This window comes from Sylvia atricapilla, chromosome 12 (genome assembly GCF_009819655.1).
Source record: "Sylvia atricapilla isolate bSylAtr1 chromosome 12, bSylAtr1.pri, whole genome shotgun sequence".
Taxonomy (NCBI): domain Eukaryota; kingdom Metazoa; phylum Chordata; class Aves; order Passeriformes; family Sylviidae; genus Sylvia; species Sylvia atricapilla.
In genome coordinates, this window is record NC_089151.1 from 8,349,728 (window position 1) to 8,368,655 (window position 18,928).

General features: G+C 46.7%; 1 protein-coding gene across 3 annotated transcripts in view; it reads right to left on the reverse strand.

Moving 5' to 3' along the window:
* Positions 1 to 426: 426 nt before the first annotated feature.
* WDR59 (WD repeat domain 59) overlaps positions 427 to 18,928 on the reverse strand; it is a 48,647-nt gene continuing 30,145 nt past the window's right edge. The window contains exons 19-27 of one of the 3 annotated variants that reach the window (XM_066327774.1): positions 16,298 to 16,354; positions 10,306 to 10,439; positions 8,996 to 9,077; positions 7,034 to 7,146; positions 5,866 to 6,013; positions 5,701 to 5,773; positions 4,526 to 4,652; positions 3,999 to 4,141; positions 427 to 2,101 (exon numbers count right to left, since the gene is read on the reverse strand). In XM_066327774.1, coding sequence (XP_066183871.1) covers positions 1,866 to 2,101; positions 3,999 to 4,141; positions 4,526 to 4,652; positions 5,701 to 5,773; positions 5,866 to 6,013; positions 7,034 to 7,146; positions 8,996 to 9,077; positions 10,306 to 10,439; positions 16,298 to 16,354 — 1,113 coding nt within the window. In that variant the 3' untranslated portion in view covers positions 427 to 1,865. Of the gene's footprint in view, positions 2,102 to 3,998; positions 4,142 to 4,525; positions 4,653 to 5,700; positions 5,774 to 5,865; positions 6,014 to 7,033; positions 7,147 to 8,995; positions 9,078 to 10,305; positions 10,440 to 16,297; positions 16,355 to 18,928 lie in introns of those variants that run through there. The other 2 variants (XM_066327772.1, XR_010744540.1) reach the window with 2 other exon arrangements.

Genomic DNA, 18,928 nt, shown 5'->3' on the forward strand with positions numbered 1-18,928 from the left:
TGCAGCTCCTGGCAAGGAGCACCCTGGCCCTGGGGCTGCCGCGGCGCCGGGCTGGACCCCGCTGCACCCGCCTGCGTTCCTGGGGGGCAGACGCTGCCCAGGGCCTCCCCGAACTGCAGGATGTGGGCTTTGCTTTGCCAGCAGTACAGACGCCGCCCGGCTTCACTTTCCCAAGAGCAGCCTTACAACCGCGGGCAGTTCCCAGTCTGTTCCCAGGCTGGTGTGGCACGTTGTCCCAGCCAGGGCTGCGGGACCCAACAGCCCCTCTGCTATTGTGGGGCTCTGCTAGCACCGAGCCCCCTGCTTTGGGGAGAAGGGAGAGGGCCACAGGTGCAACACTCACCACCCACTGGGAGGAAAAGCTGCTGGGGGCTCCCCACAGAGGGAGAGCCATCAGAGCGACACCACATTATATCAGAACAGCACTTTAAAAAAATAATTTTAATGTTTTAATTGTTTAAGATACATCATCTGTTTATTCCACAGCAGGATCCCACAGCCTGAGCTAGCACAGGGGTTGGGAATGGGCATGGCACGCGGCCCCACTCAGCAGGCAAGCGTGGGAGAAGGGGTCAGTGCCGGTACAGGTGGGGACTAGCTCTAGCTGGCTCATCCCTGACCACACATTCACCCAAATCCAAAGCTCAGGCTGAAGCCAGCCTTAGAGAGTCACAGGCTGCATGTTCCAGGTGTGCACACAGTGCACAGCAGTGTCCCTGTGCTGCTGTCCCACAGGCATAGCCCCAAACAGACAGATCCATCGGTACATTCTCCAGCTGATGCTCCACAGTAAGAAAAGTCATAAAACTTTTGCCTCCATGGATCCCACCATTCTTCCGAATCCCCTTTTTCCCTGGAAACTGTTTCCTCCCTGTTCAAGAGCCTCATCACTCCAGCAGCAGCAAATCTCAGATTATCCATAATTTTCTCCATAGTGCTTGGAGACAGCAGCCAAAAGGAGCTGTATGGAATAAATGTTCTCTTTGTGTTTTCTCGGTGAAGAAGCAAAGGCTTTCCAAAACACCACATCTGTGGAAAGACAGTGTGGATCCCAAACTCAAAAGGCAGATGCCTTTCCCAGTCACCAAGAAGTGTCTACCAACAAGACAGGTACAAGTTAAAGTGCATTTTATCACCTGGTCTGAGGAGGAGATGGAGATACCTCAAAGCCTAACAGTACTGAAACTGCTGGAAGCAACTAATCCCAGGGACCTTGGATGCTTGTCTGGGCTTTTCACAGCTGCTGACTAGTGAGCAGAAATCTATACAAGAAGTAAGCCTGAAAAACGCCATTTCCTTCTCTTGCTTTGTGGGGAAATCTAAATGATGTAAACAGCCATTCAAAATAAGGACCCGGCTGCTTCCAGAGAAGTTCCATGGACTATTTCCTCTTCAAGCACTATTTACAACTCACCTTTAGAGCTTACTGTTGCTTGAGAATTATTTCTGCTTCACTTGTGTAAAGCAACTGTTTTACTCAGTTTGAGGCCATGTAGGGAGACACCTGGAAAAGACTCTACATTGCTGGAGCAAGTTTGGCTCTGCCAGGTGGGCCCTTTCCAGGGGAGCTTTCAAAACCCTCTTCAAACACCTACACACCCTTCTGCAGGAGAGAGCAATTTTTCTGGTCTCGCATCCATTGCCAGCAATGGACACAGGGAATTTGGTCAAATTGGTCTGAAAGCAACCTGGGAAGCGTAGGATTAATGGAAGCACTTGTAAACATCACCACAGCACATTACCAGGACGTCCTGCTTCAGCTCCTCGCGGCAATCTCCTCCAGACAGAGCGGAGCAGAGCTGACTCAACATGGCTTGGGAATTAAATATTCAATCAGTTCCCGGGTGGCACGCTGTCCCCACTGCTCAGAAGGTGCTCTCGAGCAGGCAGTGGCACCCACAGCCCGTGGGACAGACCTCCTGGGTGCGAAACCACTCCATCATGTGGCTGGTGTGGCCTCCGTGTCCGCAGGTCAGGCAGAAGTTGGAGGAGCCGCGCACGGCCACGTGGCAGATGGCGCACTGGAAGGTGAAGCCCTTGCAGACGGCGCACTGGGTGCCGCGCACCTCGCTGCGGCAGTGGCTGCAGTACACGCCGAACTCTGCCGGAGGGGACACGGGCACAGAACGGGACCGTTAGTGCTGGCGGAATCACGGACAGAGCAGCCCTGCGTACAGCCCCTGCTCAGCAGATGAGCCCCTGAAACCACCTCAAAGCTCCACCAGGATGGGAGAGGGGATGGTGTTTAGATCCTGGTTTGTTCTCCATATGCAAAAAAAGGAACGGGCAACCGGAGCACTGAGGCACTGACTGGCCCACCAGTGGTGGCTACAGCTGTCTGCTGGAAATGTGAGTTGGATTTCAAGCTTTGGAGACACTGACTCATGAAGGCTTCCTGCTGGGCTCATCCACTTCTTACCACTAGGAAGTGTCACTAAGCAAACAAGAACAGCCTCCTTTTCTCATCAGAGAGCCCACCTGATGGCTCCTGTATCAGACTGTCAGCCATGGAGAGCCAAAGGCAGGGGATTAAGTCACCTGTTTTCACTCCACCTACTCCCCAGAAGTTGTCTTGGGTGACAGGGTGGGACTACTGCTGTTTCTCTGGCATCCTTCACTTGTTTTTCTCCCCTCCCCGGTCAAGCACATCTGTTCCCAGAGGTCTGTGAAGAAGACAATTTGGCAGCTGTCCTTAATCTGGGCATTTATGCTGCTGAAAGTATTTTGGGAGAAAAGTTCTCTTTACCTATTTGCTGGCTAGCTCACCTAATTAGAGATCTTGCAATTTTAACATGAGGACACTTCAGCCCAGGATCAGAGATGAAGATAGGGCATCTCAGAGGGAATAAAGGACATTTATCAGCCCAGAGCTGTGCATTGCTGGCATGGCAGGATGTGAATTTTCCAGCTTTCCTGGAGAGATGTTATAGTCTACAAAACCCTTGAACCAACATCTGCAAGCCTCACCTCCACCCAGAACTGTGAAGAAGTCAAACCCATTTACTGGCAGAGCTTACCTCTGTCAGAGGTTAAATGCCACATTTGCAGTGACATTTCAGTAACCAATGGACACCTAATCCATGTAGCAAGATGCTCTAAGCAGGAGTAAAACAGCTTGGATTTTGCCATACTTGCAAGCTATCAGTGACGGATTGAGCAGGGGGGGGCTGCTGTTCTTAGTGTTGAACAATATTGAAACCAGTCTGATCACACTACCCCAAATCAGACCCATCACATGGATAGGTAGGGCAAAGGCTTCCTCACCAAGGCTGGCATCAACAGGGATGTGAAAGCCCTGGTAGGGAAGGGAGAGGCAGATGTTTACAGAAGAACAAACCAAAGAGCTGATAGCATCTTACTCAAAAATAAGCACGTTCTGTTGAGCAGGCAGGACAACATTTTATCTAAAATTGTGTGACTGACAGTCAGTCATTTCATACCATAAAGACCAGTTCCAATTTTAAATGGTGAAAATTTTTAACACACCTCCCTTAAGCGTCTGTGAAGATCCTTACCTTGGGTGGGGACACCCCTCAAGGTCACTCCTCAAAGCTGAGCGAGAGAGATTTGCCCATGGTCATTGCTATGGATGGAAATCAGTGTCTACCTGATAATTATTAAGCTACCTTTGATATTATTTATTTAATAATCAGTGCATTGTATTACTAGTTTTAATTTTCTATACTGTGTGGTAAATAATTCTGATTAAGGCTTTTTTAGTCTAACGAGTATCATTATATTCATCAACTTAAATAAACCCTTCATATTTTATTCATATTAAATAATTAGTTTGCCATCATTAATCCTGTGGAACGATTTGTACCAAGGTCCAATTACACCTATATAACAATTTTAAACCCTTGTGACTCCCTTGGGTGGGTCGCTCAGATAACCTTTGTCCATTCCATCCATGACACATCCTGCCCTGCAGATTGCACGTTCCTAAGCTCCTGAGGCAGAGCTGTGGCTCTGCCTGGGCAACTGGACCAGACACTCACCAATTCCCTTGTGGGGATCAGGAGGACATGAGACAAACTTCAGAACCTCAGCCCGCTTCTCTCGCAGGCCCCAGCGATAAAGGATTTCTCCATAGCACTTCTTAAAGTCATCAAACTGCTGAGTGTTGGCAGGATCCAGCAGCCTAGAGGGACAAACACGCTTGTAATTGATTGCCTGTCAGAGACTCTGTTTGCAATCCTCTTTCCAGCAATGGCTAGGCTGGAAATTGCTGGAAATGCAGCAGGGCACTTCCCACAGGTTGCTGAAACATTGCTGGACACAAACTGCTCTGGCTTGGAATTGTTCTACGATCCAAGGTGCATACTCCGTGGGTGGACTGTCCTTTGGGGCCCCCACCATGGGCTGTTAGGCAGGATGGAGCTTCTTCAAGTAATTGTGTGAATGACAAGGTCCAAGGGCAGGTGTGGTACTGCACAGCACCAAGACAGACCTGGCCACGGAGTTCCACGTGACTGAGACACAAGTAAGGCATCTCTGAATATCCCCAAGGCACATGATAACCTACCTTTTGTTTTTCTCATGCTGGTCCTTCTCCCGCTCCCGATGATCAGGGTACATTAGGTTTCCGTAGCGGAAGTCATCCGGAGAAGACTCGCACCAGGGAGTGGAGGTCTGCTCTGTGTCTTTGTTTGCTGCAAACACCAAGAGCCTGTGAGGGCATCTCCCCCCTCAAAACGGGAGTCAAGAAGGGACATCAAAGACCACAGGTTTGCATCCCCACGCTTCAGACCTATCTCTGTTCTACCACCCTCTGCATTCCAACAAACACTGCCTCACCTCCAAAAACTAAGTGCCAGCCTCTACTTGCCAAGTGCTTCTCCTACACTTTTGGTGACAGAACTTGATGGGGATCACCAGGCAGAGAAATCTGATGTGGAGGAATCCATTTTGCCTTCTGTTTTAGACAAAAAGCAACCAGGCAAATCAATCCCATGGAGTTTGTTTGGAACATTTTCCCAGGTGGAACTGGGTTCCTCTTTCCTAGACAGGGAGGATTCTCATCACCAGGACTGCTATTACGTAAAGGGGCCTCTGTATGCAAGGTACTGCCCTGGAGGCAGGGAGATGACTGCTAATAACTGCTATGAAAGATTATCCGCTCCCCTAACCCCCATCCTCTCCTCTTCCCCACGTCACACCTGCCTTGATATCACACGGACAAGTTACAGCTGTGGTGCAAACAGGGCTGATGATGCCCCAGGCCCTGTGTATCACTAGGCATCTGCCAAAAGCTTCAACTCTGACATCAGAGTCCCCCTTTGTCACAGTGAAAAACCTCTGTGGACATCCGCAGAACAAAGAAGCCAGTCTTTCCAAATGCTGCATTTTTTCCAGCAGCATTTGGAGCTGTGAGAAAAGAAAGTCCAGCACTGCTTTTCCCCTGAACCCTGTGGAATTAGCTGGCTGATGACATTTTGAGGCCATTTTCGATACTCATTGAATGAAGTATCTGCTGAAGTCAGAAGGTGCAGGACTGCAGGAGCCTCGACACAGGTACTGCAAGACCTGCTCACTTCCATGGAGTCACACCATACTGGCCAAACCCCACAGAGCTGCTCTGGCAGAGCACATCTGCAATCACAGCCAGTACTAATTCCCTCTTTTCCCCACCATAGGAGTCATCTAAAACCTTGGCCAGAAGGGCAGGAGATTCCTTAATTTACTAGCCAGGTCTCATACCTATGCTCCAGCCTCCAGTACCAATTCCAGGATCTGACATGCTGGAACAGGAGCCAGAGGAAGTAAAGCTGGGCTGTTGAGGGGGAAAGGAGAATAAATCATGTCATCTATGTGAGAGACATTCAAAGATATCCAAGACTAATGGGAAAGAAATGGCCATCATACGTATCGGCTGTGGGAGGCCAGGTTGGAGGCACGCTGAGGAAAGGGGACACAAGAGTTGAGGCACCCCTGGAGCCTGGACTGGGCTTCAAACACACTGCAGAGCATGGCCAGGGTCTGTACGTCATGGAGCTGTGAGTAATGAGCCAGCCTGGGAAATAAAAAAGACATTGTGAGACTGGGAAGAATTTGGTGGCAAAACCATTGAGATTCCAGGGCAGCTAATTTCAAGCCTGTTGCATACATGGGTTTGGGTGTCATGACTACCCACAGGAGATATGTACACTGAGGGCCTGGGTTGGCTTTTCTGTCACACCTTTGAGGAGCCAAGTTCTCCTGAAAATGCTCATGCCCTAACTGGTGGGAGAAAGATGGGGGAGCTCTGGGAATCCAGCAGTGCTTGGGCTTTTGATGTAATGCTGGAGCCATTAGACTCACTCCCAGCCACAACATCTTTTTGACAAAGCTCTCTGGGTGCAAGCATCCTGCACCTGGATCACAAGGCAAAAGGCTGCTGCAGGTTTTCTAGAAGGCCAGGAAGTTTCCAGTTTGCTCTGAAGGCTGAGAGTGATAAAGAACAACCTGTGCTGTGCTCCCACTGCTGCCATGCAGCAGGAGAGAGCTCAGCCAAGCAACAGTATGGAAAGTACAGCACACAAATCCTGCACTTCCAAATGGCGTAGATCAACAAATAATATCAATTACTAATTATAAGCCCTCCTGAGCAGATTCAGCACCTAGAAGATATTTGTAGCTAACACTTGGCTTTGATGCCACTGGAACAACTTCTCAGTAAAGCTAGGTGATAACAAGGAACCTGACAGTGGAAAAAAGATGCTGCACCAACAGGTTCGTTTAGTGGGGAGCAGGAAACCCAAATCTCCAAGTCAGGCATTGTGGGCATGGAAAGCAGAGCTCCACCTGTGCCTGGCCTATTGCTCAATGCTGGCCAAGGAAGACCTGAGTGATAGGTGGAAGGTGAAGGGCCGCCTCCTGTATGCCAGAAACACATTTGGAGTTTTTCTTTGATGCATCACACGCTTGAGATGGGAAAAGAATCCATGCTGTGGCACTACCCCAAATCTGAAATGAACCCTTACACATAGATAGTTATGGAGGGCTCTGCTTCAGCAACCATTCCCCAACCCCTTCCCAGCATTCAGACACGTACAACGACTCCAGTAATTGACGTCCAAATGGATGTTGTGCCCAAGGTATCTCTAAATCTGGGTCAGACTTCGGTCCAAGACAGAGATCAGTGGCTACCATGGCCAGTGACCAAACCTGGCAGACAGGAAGCAAAAGCAGCAAAGCTACAATTAGGATTAACCACACTCCCAGGGCATAGGTGTGCACAAATTCACACACAGACAGACAGATAATAATGGAGTTTGTCTGTTTGTGTTTGGCTTCCCCCTCCCCTCCCCCCCCCTGACAGCAGGGAACAGTTTCGGTCTCTGTGTCACAGATAAGACAGAGTTTAACACAAACCCAAACCTTTCCCTGTCCCACTCACTTTGTGTTTGAATTAAACACAAAAGCAGAACAGTTTATAGTCTATTAGTGCATTTTATATTCACAAGCCTCAAAAAATTTTAGATTTGATACAGTTCTTGCATTTAGAGATGTCTAATGGCAGAAAATTTACTGGTTAATCATTATTTGCATGAGAAATACCCTTTCATTAGTGGTGTCACTGAGCACTGTTCTCCAAATGCAGCCTGGCACAGACAGGACACCGTCTTTTCTACTTCAAAAGTTTAACCACTTCACATTAAATTTCTCCTTCATTTATCATCCTCTACTCTGAAAATGCTTCCATCTTGTCATTCTCCATACCACTGATCTAGGAATGTTTTTTCTGCTGTGCCTTAAAAATGAGACAGTTAGAATATTCCAGGGAAAATGAAAACTCCTAGTTTAGTGTGAAAAAAGAGCAGGAAAGGAAAAAAGAGCATGATGCTAACAAGACAGCAGAAATTAGAGAACTGACAACATGGACAATAAAGAAAAAACATATGCTCCAAGTACAAAGAACAAACAGCTAGAAAAAGTAGTCCTAAAGCTTCTCCCCATGAAACCAGAGAGAGCAACAGAAGAGAAACCGAAACAAGGACTGGGCTGAGTAAGAGAGCATACAGAAAGGAAACAGGAAAATGCCACTTCCTACACTGCTACAGAGCACACCAAACCTGTAACTTGCAGCTCAAGCTTGCATGTCTGCTATGAGCTGCACTACAGGCTGGAGTCACACAGGTCAGGGAAAACCAAGTTATCTCAGAGAAATCTTGCTGAAGTTACTCCACCCAAACTCTGGTCCAATGTGGACAAACCAGACTGCAAGAGGAAGAACAGACAAAGGGGAACTAGACCTACTCTCTCTCTGCTGGTGTCACAGAACCCAAGAAGCAAGACAACAGCTTCAGTCAGCTTCTGCTTAGATCAGGTAAGCCTATGCATGTTGCCTGTCCAGCTCTAGGAAGAGCCAAATGCTGAGAAGATGTGCACAGCTCCTGTGGCACTGCCAATTCCCATCTCTTTCAGGTGCTCCCATGTCCTGTCAAATGTTCTGCCTCTTGCAATGGACTAATCACAGGGAAAAGCATGGGCCACAATAGACATTTTTCTCCTTTTTTTAGCTAAAGGCAAATAGCCAGCCCCATTTTGGGGCCCCTGGGCCCAGGCTCTCTTGGGAGAAGATAGCTGCAGTTAGTACCCAGTGCCAGCACAGATGAATGCCAAACAATGAGCACAATTACATAAGTACGAAAAAAATTATGGATCAAAATGCTGACAGCAGCTAGGCAACTCCGTGCACAGTTACTCCATTTGATGACTCAAAAGCAGGCTACATTCCTCACTTTGCCTACAGGAATTCCCTGAGAAATGTGTTTCACTCAGTATGGCAAAGGGCATAAAAGAATCTGTGTGCAATCCTGGGAAGGAATCTCTCAAAGCCCAGAGTCAGTGAGATGGGGACCACCTTGGCAGCCATTCCACAGGTCTGGTTCACCAGCCAGAGACCCCTTGATAGAGCTGCTGAACCCCAGTGGCCGTTTGGGTGTTGGTGACAGCACAAGCCATTGGAGGGTAGCAGAGCATGCTGAGGAAGAGGTCTGATTCCATGGCATACCTGTACGAGATCCCTCCGCCCCACAGCCAAGGCTGAGGCAGCATTCTTCTGGCAAGTCTCCTGGATGTTATTCACGTTCAGTCTGAAAAGAAAGGAGGTACCTCAGCTCTGAGTAACTGCCATCCTCATCCCACTATTCATTTTTGCTAATACAGCACACATCAAGTCCAACTCCACGCTAGCTGGGATTGATTCTAAGCAACACCATTTCCAAGGGGCTATCAGACCAAACTTCTGCCAGGGTATCACGAAGTCCAGAATCATTCCTGTCCCTAGAGGCTGGTGCCATTGGCTACATGCTCCTGTTCCCACTGAGCCCATCAGTCTGCTCTGGCTGACTCAGAGGGAGATGGGGGCACACTGGTAAGAACCAGGCTGGCTGGGGGATAACATACCCACTGTGTGAAGCCTTGACAGCCTGGCAAGGTGGGCTCAGGAAGCCCATATGTGCTTTTCTGCCTGTCAACAGAAATCTTCCCCAACACTTCAACTGCTTGAGATTTTTACAATACACGGAAAAGGGTCAAGCTGTTTACACAAGATGTCCCAAGAAGGAAGGTCCAACAGGTTTTTAAGAAGAATATTCTTTTTAATAACATAGAAAGGGAGAGAAAGAAGAGGTTTTTTCCTCTCTTTCCTCAGAAAGGAAACCTGCTTCTTCCTTCGATGTCCATAGACTGGAAATTCTGTTAAGGACCAACCAATATTACCAAAGCTAAGAAAGAAAAAATTCAGGAACAGAGGTTTTGTAACCATGTGATTTAGAAAGTCTGGAAAAAGGAAGCCCTTTGTTAAAATAAAACCAAAACCAACACCAACAAAAACACAAAAATGCCTACCGAACTCCATCCTTTCCATTAACCCAGAACAACTTGCAGAACAGACCTGACATGTACAACCAAGTGGGAACATATCAAATACTTTTGAAATTAAAAAGATTTATGAGCTATTAATAGTTTTACAGATTTTTTAAGCCTGTACATTTAACATGAAATTTGAAAAGGAATTTCTACAGATAATTTCTCTCTTTAGCAGGTTAAAATCTGAACCTGTAATATTTGCAGTGATGATGCTGAAGCACCACTTCAAACTCTGTTGACTACATCTCATCACAAATTTCTTCCCTCACACATTTCAGATTTACAGGAGATGGGACCCCTATCACAGGGATACCAAAAAAAAGCAGTGAGGCAAGAACAGAGGAAGAAGGTAGAGAAACATTCACGCTGACTGATGTCAGGATTAAAGCACAGCAATGCCAAAGACAGCTACTTTCATTTGGGAAAGGATGACAGCCCACATGTACTCACATGTAGAGCTCTCCCAGCAGCTTGTGGACAGGCAGCAAGCAGGAAATATCTTGGATAATAACTTTCCCAGCAGCTTTGATAGGTCGGTTGTTGGCATCTGTCCCCTCACGTTTGCTTTTCCACCTCCTTGATTTCTGCAGAATGAATGGCAAAGTGTTACTGGGGAAGAGGACAGTGGGCTGCTTGGGACAGGGAACAAAGCACTAGGGTCAGGAATAATGCAAGCAGCACCCAAACCTGCCTTTCAGAAGGCTTTGTGTTACCCTGGAAAACATTCATGACATGCCCAGGAGAACAAGCACCTCCATCTGTAGGAAGTGAAAAGCAGGTGAAGGCAGCGAGCTCAAGGTCAAACTCACTCAAAAGTATGTTGTGAGTTTCCCTGTGAAAGCCAATAATAGAAGAAATCAGCATCGGGGTGCCAATCAAACCTGGGCAAGTTTGGCAGCAGGACTGTTCAATTCTCATTCTCTGGGAACCCTTTGCAGATAGAACACTACTGACTTCAGCTAGTGTCAGCAGAGACATGCTGGAGGCAGCTGCTGCTCAACCTTTGCCTCAGGGCAAGCCCACAGCTCCAGATTGTCTCTAGGTCTGTCCTCTCAGGGTGAGAACAGCCCTGTTCAGTGCCAGCACAGGGCTCCCACCTCCTGCTTTATCAACAGCTTCAAACAAACAATTGGCAGCTGATAAAGCAAGGCCCAAGTTTTCCTAGCAAGGATCCCTAGCTACTCACAACTACTTACAGCTGGCTCAGGACATAAGAGGGGGGAGAAGAAAGGAGAGGAACCAACAGAAGGGAACAGAAATAAGAAGCCAAGATTCCCAAATACTCCCTGTAACAGATACAGAGGCCATCTTAACGCCAAGCTGCATAAAGCTACCTTGGCTGTGTGAAATACCGTAGAGCATTTGTCTGGTATCCTGACCTCTTCCAGCGCCTTGCTGTAGGAGAGTGAGGAGGAGCGATGAGAGGATGTTTGGCAGCACGACAGGCAGAAGGCACTGGAGCTCTACTGAAGGAAGCACTGGCTGCTACACAGGGTTCCAATGCTTTGCAATGCTGCTCTCTTATGGCGTGTTCCCTCACTGCCAGAGCCGAGGCGCCCACATGGAAGTGCCTGGTCATGCTGAGTTCGGGAGGCTCTCCTGGGGCACTCATGCTGGGGCTTCCCACACATCTCAACAAAGCAGAACAGCCCCTCTCTCAAGGGGCCAGCAAGGCAGCCCTGTGCTTGTGCTCTGCAAGGCAGACACAGCTCATACAGGCTCACACTGGCGCTCCTAAAGGGCACACTGGGATACAGGAAAGGCAGGACTTGGACCTGCAAGCAGGGTCACCTTTACTGTGGGCGTGAGGCTGAAGCCAGCTCTGGAATGGCTGAGGGCCAAATAGCTTTTGACCATGACCATGCAGTCCTGGGCAGGCTTATCAAACAAAATGTCCTTAAAAATTACTCATGACCTTAAGAAATGTCACTGCCTGCCTGGCCCAAGCTTAGGCCAGTGTGCTGAGGAGGTCTTGCCATGCTGAGCATACTAGTAACATATGCCACAAGAAGTAAAAAGGATGAGCTCCTGAAGCTTCTCTGAACACTGCACAGCTGAGGATCAGAGGCTCCAGTTTAACAGTAAGTGAAGAGGGCATTTCATCCTCAAAGGAGGTGAAAGTGTTTTTTTCCAGGGATGCCCATGTTACACAGCACCACCATTCCCCTGATCTTCGACCACTCCTCTGAGTAAAGAGGCGCAGAGGTTTCATGATGCCCAACATTCAGAGGGGTGAAACACTGGTAGAAACGGGTCTGTCAGCATCCGGTGCTCTGAAAAAGCTGACTAACTAACTCTCTGCCATATTTCTTCCAATCCTAATTCAGCCAAGAGCAATCTACCTGCAATACTTATCTGTCCCCTGAAGCTGAAAAGCACTAGGCAGTGGAAGGTGGCTAGAATGGGGTCAGGTGGGAGACCCATCTGTCTTCAGTCCATCAGTTCCTAATCAAGGCACAGTCTGGATCAGCTCTGCCTCTCCTAATGTTGGGCAGGCTAATCCTGTTTTGGTAACACCTAAAAGTTAAGCAGCCCTTCCCATGCTGAAGGATGTGGGCTGTATTACAACAAGGTTCCCAAGTAACAGTGGCACCTGTACCTCACTCCTTTTCAGGACAGCAAATGCTGTCTCCCAGTGGAGTGAGGAGCTGCTGATGCCACCAGAATCAGTATACGAGTGAAACTTGGGAGCCCCAACACAATGACACACCAGGAGGAAAGAGCTCAGGCACTGTTCTGGAAGGGCTATCAGGCTTCTCACAGCAAGAACTGTTATTTGTGCTGTGTCTGAGCAGGTGTTTGAGCCCAGGCTTGCAGACACAGAACCACATTCTGCAGGGCTTTCAACAAGAGCTTCTAGAGCCTGGCAGGTAATTTGTCACCTCCTGACCATCTGTAAGCCAGCTGCCCTCAGGACTCACAGTCGATGGAGAGCTCCCTCTGCCCAGTTCTTTGGAAACAGATTCAACCTGCTCCTGCCCCCTGCAAGAGCAGACTGAAGAAGCCTCACAACAGGCATTTCAAGACTAGAAACATGGACAACACACATCATTTTCCACAGGCAATTGAGTCTTTTTTTTTTTTTTTTTTTGAGGAGAATGACAACAAATGAAGATGAGAATGAAAAAGAGCTCTCATGAATGGTTTCCACTGCTTGCTTTTAGCATATCACCAGACAAATGGAAACACTAAATGTATCAAACTCCCTGAAGACTTGGACTCAAACCAAAATTGTCCTGTTTTCTTCATTTTAACTTTGCTTATTTACTGGCAAAAAAGGAAACCCTAATTCTTTACTGGTGTGGCTCCAGGAGTGGAGTTAGTTGATGGCCACAGGCCCTGCCTGTACTACACTTCATGCCCACCACCTCCAGCCCCTAAAGCTGTGACAGGAAAAAAAATCCTAAAGCTACATGTAGAGTCACCAATAAAAGTCTGGGTTTTTTGTAATTCAGGTTTACCTCAGCTACAAAAAGTAAGAGTTGGAAAAAATCCCACAATCAGAAGTATGGGAACCCTCACAGATGGGTAAAGTTCATCACCATTGACAGCTGAAGTTCTACTTTGAATCCAGTAATTGTTGGTGTTAATTACAGGAGTAGCTCTCCACCGGCGGCATTTGAGTGCTTTTAATAGGGATTACCAGAGACAAAGAACCTTTAGGTTGGGTTTGTCTGGCCAAGGTCCACCTCCCTCCCATTCCACCTTTTCTCCCAGGAGGAGCTCCTACTACAGTGTAATCAAAAGGTGTCACCAAGGCTCAGGGACATTAGGGTAGAGCAGAAAACACATCTCTTCCTAGGGACTGGAGCACAGGTCAGGATGGGGAGCAGGGAACATAACAGTTATAGCTGAAGCAAAAATCAACATGCACCAAGCTAGCTGCTGGCAGCTGAAGGACAAAGGCACAGGTCTTCTGCTCTGCCCACGACATTTCTAGCTCTTTCTGAAGCCTAGAATCCATGCCAAGGAGAACTGCATCTACCCAGCTGCTCCTCAGCTTAATGAGAGGAAGATACGAAAGAAAATAGCTCCAGTGATAAGTAAATTAAGACTCATCAGTTCCTCAGAGCACGAGAAGGAAAGAAACCAGAGCATTTATGGCAATCATGGGGTTGGAGGTGACAGCAGGGAACAGCACTGAATAATGACTAAAAAAGCCAGCCTGCACCTGCACTACTATACCCAAGGCTGTAATTTGCTGCAATCTGAGGTGATAACGATGGCAGTAAATGGGTTACATGTAGAAACAGATAGCCCAAGAATAAGCCACCAACTGCTTTGTAGCAACCACCATCATCACTGCATACTCAGCAGCAGTTGCAAAATGCTGCCCGCTTGGAAAGGATGCTGAACACTTGGGTGTGTGTGCCTTTGGATCCTGCTGAGGCAGGCAGTGCTTTAAGTAGGATCCTGAAATGTAACGTGCTTGTTTCACATCAGCATATGCAAAACTTCAGGGCTTATGGTATAAACTGGCATTAGTAGGGCAAAGGTAAAGGTTGTGAACAGAAGAGAACAGACTCAATGCCAAAAGATTAAGCTGCAGTAAGACATGTACAGATAGTTAAACCCCCTCAAGTCAGTTCAAGCTGCTTCTCATATTTATTTTTTTTTAAATAAATAAAACTCAAAAATTGCTTCCTCCCTGTAGAATGCTATGCTCTGAACAACTGCCTACAGATTTACTCCCCCGTGTGGCTCATGCAGCACTGCTGGATTTTCTCTTCAAAATAGTCAACATTTACTATTTCCAGCATCTGCCACAGTATCAAGCACCTGCCACAAAGGCGCCAAAACATCCAAGGCCCTTTTGAATCAAGTGCCCCAGAGCAGGAATATTTCTTTACAGATTCCATCAATCAATAGCTGGCACCTGCCCTGAAGCATGGGCACCTCATAGGAGGAGGCCAGAAAGAAAGAGGAGTTATTGCTTCCCCAAACACCTTGAGCAATGCTAAGCTCTTCTTCCAGAAGGAAGGCACGTGGATTTGTAATAATAACCTATGCCTCTCCTTGTGTATGCCTGTGTCTTCACCTTAGGCACTGCTGCCCTCTTTAGAGAGTCAGTTTAGCCTCTTCCAAACGTTATCCTCAAAAACAATCAATCCTTCAAGACTTGGACTAACCCCTGTATCGCTTTTAAATATATGCTACAGAAAATTATAACTTTATCACATCACTACTTGCTCTTCCTTCCAGGACAGTGATAAGGGAATTAAACTGTGGCCTTTGTGCCCTGCAATTTCCCACACAAGCTGACAGGTTCATTGCCTGATTTTCTGTACTTCAGTCTGCTCCTGATTCAAGACAGAACTGAATTTCTTGTCTCTGCTGCTCACAAGGCTCTTTGCAAACAGCCTTGATGGAATCAAGTAAATTACTTCTGGTTTCTTTCACCTATTATTTGCTAGTACAGTCCTAGAACTGTTGCAATTAGGAAAATTTGATCTTATTATACCAAGTTAAATTAGGTGTTACAGGATTCTATTTTATTCCCTGCTGTCTTATGAAGAGAGAGCATGAAGGACAGCAGCTGTGAAAAAACACAGTTGTTCGTGCAGACATTAAGACAAACAGACTTAAAGAGATCATCTTTAAATTGAAATGGAGTTTTCTGAGCTTTGTCTATGCTTAGAAGATGAGTGATGAAATAGTAATTGCCCACACGTACAGCACAGATTGAGCAATCCTGATATCATCAAGATGTTAATGAATGATATTGGAGCTTGAGGGACACATGGACCTGACTATCAGAAAAGAACTGTCAAAGCAGACTTGGCAGGGCAAGTGCCAGGAGGAGGGAGTACCTGCCAGGGTAGCTGAAGTGCAACCATTCTAAATGAATGCAGGGTGATGCAATTCCAAGGGCTGGGAGAAGATCACAAGTTAAGAAGAAATTGTATTTTCTGATCCAGGAAATAAGACTCTGTGATGGATTGCACTGAGAAGTGGAAGTGCATTTTAATGACATGACAGATTGTTGTCAGAAATTCAACCAGTTTGCTTCTTCCACAGCTCTTAAGTGATCTGCCCTCCCTCTCCAGCAAGGCTTTATCTTTTCAGAAATTATGTGCTCTAATGTCAGTCTCATCAGTTGGTTGATGATGTATAATAATCACTCAGCTCCTCTACAGTGCACTCTGTTTCTTAGAGGTTGATCTTTTCTTACACTTCAGATTACCCCTTGGCATCCTTTCCTGACCACAAGGCCAGGTGAAACAGGCATCCTGTAGGTCAGTAACTGCACCCTGCAAACTACAGTCTGCTCCTGCCCACTGACACGTGCATCTGCTCTTGTGAAGCCCTAGGCCCTGCATGGAGTGCGAGTCCCCCAGCTCTGTGCAGGTTACTCAAAGACAGGCAGGTGGCATTTTATTCTTGGGCCCTTGGGCAGAAGACAGGGTCATATCAAGGACAGTATTAGCACAGCACACAGTACCGGGAAGTCGTTAATTGCTTGTATGGACCAACGCCGCCGGGCAGAGCGAGGAGACATCTGTACGCGAAAACATTATACCCAGGAAAAGGGAAGAAAGACACCAAGAAAATTAAAGACAAAGGTAAATAAACTGAAATGAAAAGTGCCCTGAACCAGCAGAGTAAAAGATACTGTTCCCAATGATTCTGGTACACAGCAAACAGTTGCAAACCACGATTCCCACCTTCATCCTCACACAATTGTACTACACAGCATTATCTGTGGCTCTGGCAGAGCAAGGGCTGCTGTGTCTGTGCCCAACACCAGCCTCTAGGGAAGACTTTGGCAAACACAAATCTGAATAAAGTCTTCCACATGGAGTTGTATTACTGCAAGAAGCACTGAACTGCTTCATGTGACCTTGTTCGTACCATGGATTGAGCAGAGGACAACACCCAAGTGCCCCACATGCCTAAACTCCAAAGTTTTACTCCTCTTGCCTGAAGAGGAAAGCAGCTAAGTGTAAATGCACCATTTTTAACACAGCTGTCCAGTGCCATGGTACAGTTATCTGCAGGAAGATAAACAGACACTCCTGCTTACTCAGACTCCCTTTAACATCCAGCACCCTCCGGAGCTTCATTCACTGGAACCTGGTGTAACTGTTCACTTTCATTTTAAATGATAAAAACCATATGTCAGAATATGAGAAGGGATGTAGAGACACTGCTACTTGGCAGGGCCATGTGCATATTGTCATAATGGGTTGAGAAACTCATTCAAATTGACTGAGCAATCAAATCCACTGATTGTGCCAAATAGCTCCAAAGTAGGCTTTCATTAGGAACTTGAAGATATTTCAGTAGGTACTCAACACAGTATTATAGCAACAACAAATGGAATCTTTCAAAGCACATGACTGTACACTCACTTGAAAAAAAGTTTTGTGTACAGATCTGTAAGAGTCATCACAATAAAAGGGGGTATTTGGGTCAGGTACAATCTATTTTGCATTTGTTTTCAGCTGATGATAGACAGTCAGGACTATCACCCTGCCTTCAGCCTCTACATCCCCCTTGTGTCTCACTGCTGGGAGAGCCCTACAGCCAGGAAGCCAAAACTGGCTGCAGGGCCCCATGGAAAGAGAGAGGAGAAGGCTGCAGCCCTGTGCTACAGGTTCCTCCAGCAGGCCTCACAGAGAAAGAGAAAGGCGTTAGTTAAAGGCAATTCAGTATAGTGGAAAAGCAGCAAAGCTAAGCTCAGTCGCCCCACCAGTTCCCCAATGGGAAGCATAAGGACACCACATTCACCATCCCCAGCAAGGCTGAGCTGTCCCCAGGTCCCCACTGACACAACCCTCTAACTGCAGGGGGAAAAAAGAACTCCATGGCACTTTCTTTAAGCCACGCTCAGGTTCAAAACACTGATGGCATTGCCACAGTACACATAAAGCTCCTCCTTTCTGCTGACTACTGCTCTTCAGTGGGGTTCTTTGGAGGAGTGAAAAAGAGGGAGGAAGAAAGGAGGAGTGTGCATATGTGAATAAAAAGTGAGAAAGATATATATATATGTGTGTGTGTATGTATATATAAATATATATACATATTTAAATGAGCACAGAAAGGCTCAGTGCCAGATTTAGTTTCATTTTGGCTTACTAAGGAGCTCTCTACTGGAATCAGCAGCTCCCCTGTCTTTATGAGAACATGACATCTTTCCTGTCTAGCAATGGGCAAATTCCATTTGTTTGCTAATGGTAGTGGATGCCAGTGGTTGCTACACTGGATTTAAATACTTGGTTATGGCTGATAAATTCAGTTTTGGGGATGAAGTTGTCTGATAATCACAGTTTGATGCACAAAATTTCAACTTATATTTAATACAAACATAAAATCTAAGCTTCAGAGCAAGGAGTTAACTTGGAGTCTGAGCTTTTTAATACCCTTCACAATGAAATAACAAAAATATACAGCATTGATCTAACAGAGGCCATGGCATCAACTACTGAAGAATCAGAAAACCTCTGCTGAAGGGAGATACAGGCTTTTTGGTTTGTTTTTTTTTTTTCTTTAACACTATTTCATCTGCAAGAACATTTGAACCAGCTCCCTGCCAGGGTTCTTACATTTATTTCAGCATGCAAGGAGATAGCTCAGCAGGAGAAGGGGAACACAGGAATTTCTCTTGGCTTTCAGCAGACATGGCTGCACACATGCTTTGTTCTCTTGAATTCTTTTACCCTGTGACAAAAATCTTGTTGCCATCAATACAAAGGCTGGAGAGACAGGTCACATGAAATTGCACCAAGCTGGTTCCACATGTTATTTTTAGCTTTGTCTGTCATCTTAGAGAGGCTGTGTGTGAGAGACAAGCCTGCTGCAGAGGACAGAGGTAGCTCTTTAAATAAACTCTCCTACAAAGACTAGGACAGGCTGTAATTCTTGTACCAGGCAGCACCATTTTCTCTTTTCATAAAAAAAAAAAAAGAAGTCTGTGTGGGGGAAAAAAAAAAAACATGATGGGGACTCAGAGTCTTCTGGGGTCTGTATGGGAGCAGAACTAGCAGTGGGGACAGGGGCTCTCCCCATAGCTGGCAGGTGTAATGATGTCATGTAAGCAGGGCACAGTCCCATAGACAGGGCTGGCTGTCAT